Consider the following 1,987-nt stretch of genomic DNA (forward strand, 5'->3'; position numbering starts at 1 on the left):
CCTATGTACCGTGGTTTTCAAACGGCCTTCACTTCCGCACACTTCGGCGTCAAACGACACGCAATCTCAGAACGTATTCGCGTCTCACCTTCATTGGCAGCTGTGCACCTAAACCATCCTTCGTCGTTGGATGTGACGTTCTCCAGCAGCAGTGACGTGTTGGACAGCATGCGATAACCTCTCACGTTCCTCACGTTCACAAATTCTCCAACTGCGGGCGAGAACGTGAGTCAAATTTCTGAAAGTAGTAAGAAGTGAATCTGTTTCTCTCTCAACCTGATCTTCGTGTGGATTCATGGGCACCGTTGTCTTGATAAATATAATTATTCTTTTTGGTCAGTTACACAAAACAATCCAAGAACCCGATAAAAAAAAAACATGATGCGTGCCTCTTTTTATCAATTATAAACGAAGAGAAATCTACACTCGGAAGATCATGTCTTCATGTCCCCTTCATGTCCCCTTCATGTCTCCCGCACCAGCCCAGAGAGAGAGCAGGTCTGAGCCTCCCTACCGTAGGAGTGAGTCACCTACTGGTCTCTGTCTTGCCGAAGTAGTCCTGCACCTGCCCCTTGATGATGTAACGGGACCACGTAACGTTATGCTCCACAGTGGAATACACGTCGCAGGTGAGCACGGCGGGGCGAGAGGGCGGCAGAGACACCTCCTCGGCGGTTGTGATCTGTGGGGGTGGTTCTGTGGGCAACAGGGAGACAACGAGGCTACAACAAGGAGGAAACGGGAGACTACTACAACATGAGGGAAGTCTACAGCAAGGAGGAGGTATAAAAGAGGTTGTTTAGGAATCGCCGGGTTTTCCGGGTCGTACCAAAGACCGGTTTGTGTTTGGGATTCTACAAAGATTCATGTTACTGTGACTGTTATTTAATATCTACGGAGAATAAGGATACTGCTATCCCCTTGACATATTAATAAATCAATGGAATGGGTTAAAACGATACTAAATCAGTCTGTCTACATCATCAAATCAGGAACTCAGTTGTACTACTGCTATCTACACTCAAAGGATTATTCTACTATGGTGAAGTAACGTAGATATTAACCCTGGGTCTTCGCAAGGGGAGAGACCGCTATACCTTTCATATCCAGGAAGACCGTGGACGATGTACTGCCGGCGCTGTTGGTGGCGATGCAGGTGTAGCGCCCTTCGTCATCTCTCTGAGGCGACTCCACCACATACTCAACCTCCGCAGATTGTCTGTCGGGGGGGACATGCGTTTGCCACATAGAAAAACGGACTTGGGTTCTTAAACTAGATAATATAAATATAACATAACTAATTCGTACCGTTAATCAACCAACCTGGCTCTGTGATAATTTATTTCTATAGCACAAAATTAAAGAATTCCAGCCACTGTATTCATATATTACGATCGCTACTCACGGATGCGTAACCGACGGGCCCAGGTCGATCCCGTCCCTCTGCCACGACAGCTGGAAGGGCACAAGAGTGTGCACGTGGCAGATGATGACAGCTGGACGGCCGAAGTACCCATAGACCCTCGAGGCTGACGTCACTTCCGGCGGAACTGGCATCAGGTGGATGAAAAAGAAGATGCGTAAACGATGCATATTAAAGACATCATACAACGGATGAGGACATTTCTGTTTGGAAGAAAAGTACTCATTTGCATGTTTGATTGAATGCATAAATCAGTGGGTCTCAAATCTGGACTAATTTTAGCTGCGGCGATATTATTGGACACGTAAGGGGAAAATTACATTAGTGAGCTTGATGTTTTTTTCTTTCTTTTTACTGAGTATGAGACGGAGTTAAACTTAGCGTAATTGGAATCTGTCAGACTTTGAACAGGGGTAACGCTAGAAAAAATGACGTTTGGCCACCACTAGCGTCACACCATCGTTCTTTGTTCAATCGAGTGACAAACACGATAAAATAAGGGTTGAGAATAACACAAGATCTCAAGAACTTAGTCCCTATCTTCGTCCCATCGAATTACGAAAA

At 45.8% G+C, this 1,987-nt stretch overlaps 1 protein-coding gene across 1 annotated transcript in view; it reads right to left on the reverse strand.

Moving 5' to 3' along the window:
• Positions 1–1,987, reverse strand: part of LOC119594793 (hemicentin-1-like) — a gene marked incomplete at its 3' end in the record, with an annotated part of 75,652 nt that overhangs the window by 18,825 nt on the left and 54,840 nt on the right. Inside the window, exons 10-13 of the mRNA XM_037943882.1 lie at positions 1,406–1,550; positions 1,098–1,219; positions 535–696; positions 89–211 (exon numbers count right to left, since the gene is read on the reverse strand). Coding sequence (XP_037799810.1) covers positions 89–211; positions 535–696; positions 1,098–1,219; positions 1,406–1,550 — 552 coding nt within the window. The remainder of the gene's footprint in view (positions 1–88; positions 212–534; positions 697–1,097; positions 1,220–1,405; positions 1,551–1,987) is intronic.

Source organism: Penaeus monodon, chromosome 34 (assembly GCF_015228065.2).
Source record: "Penaeus monodon isolate SGIC_2016 chromosome 34, NSTDA_Pmon_1, whole genome shotgun sequence".
NCBI classification, from domain to species: domain Eukaryota; kingdom Metazoa; phylum Arthropoda; class Malacostraca; order Decapoda; family Penaeidae; genus Penaeus; species Penaeus monodon.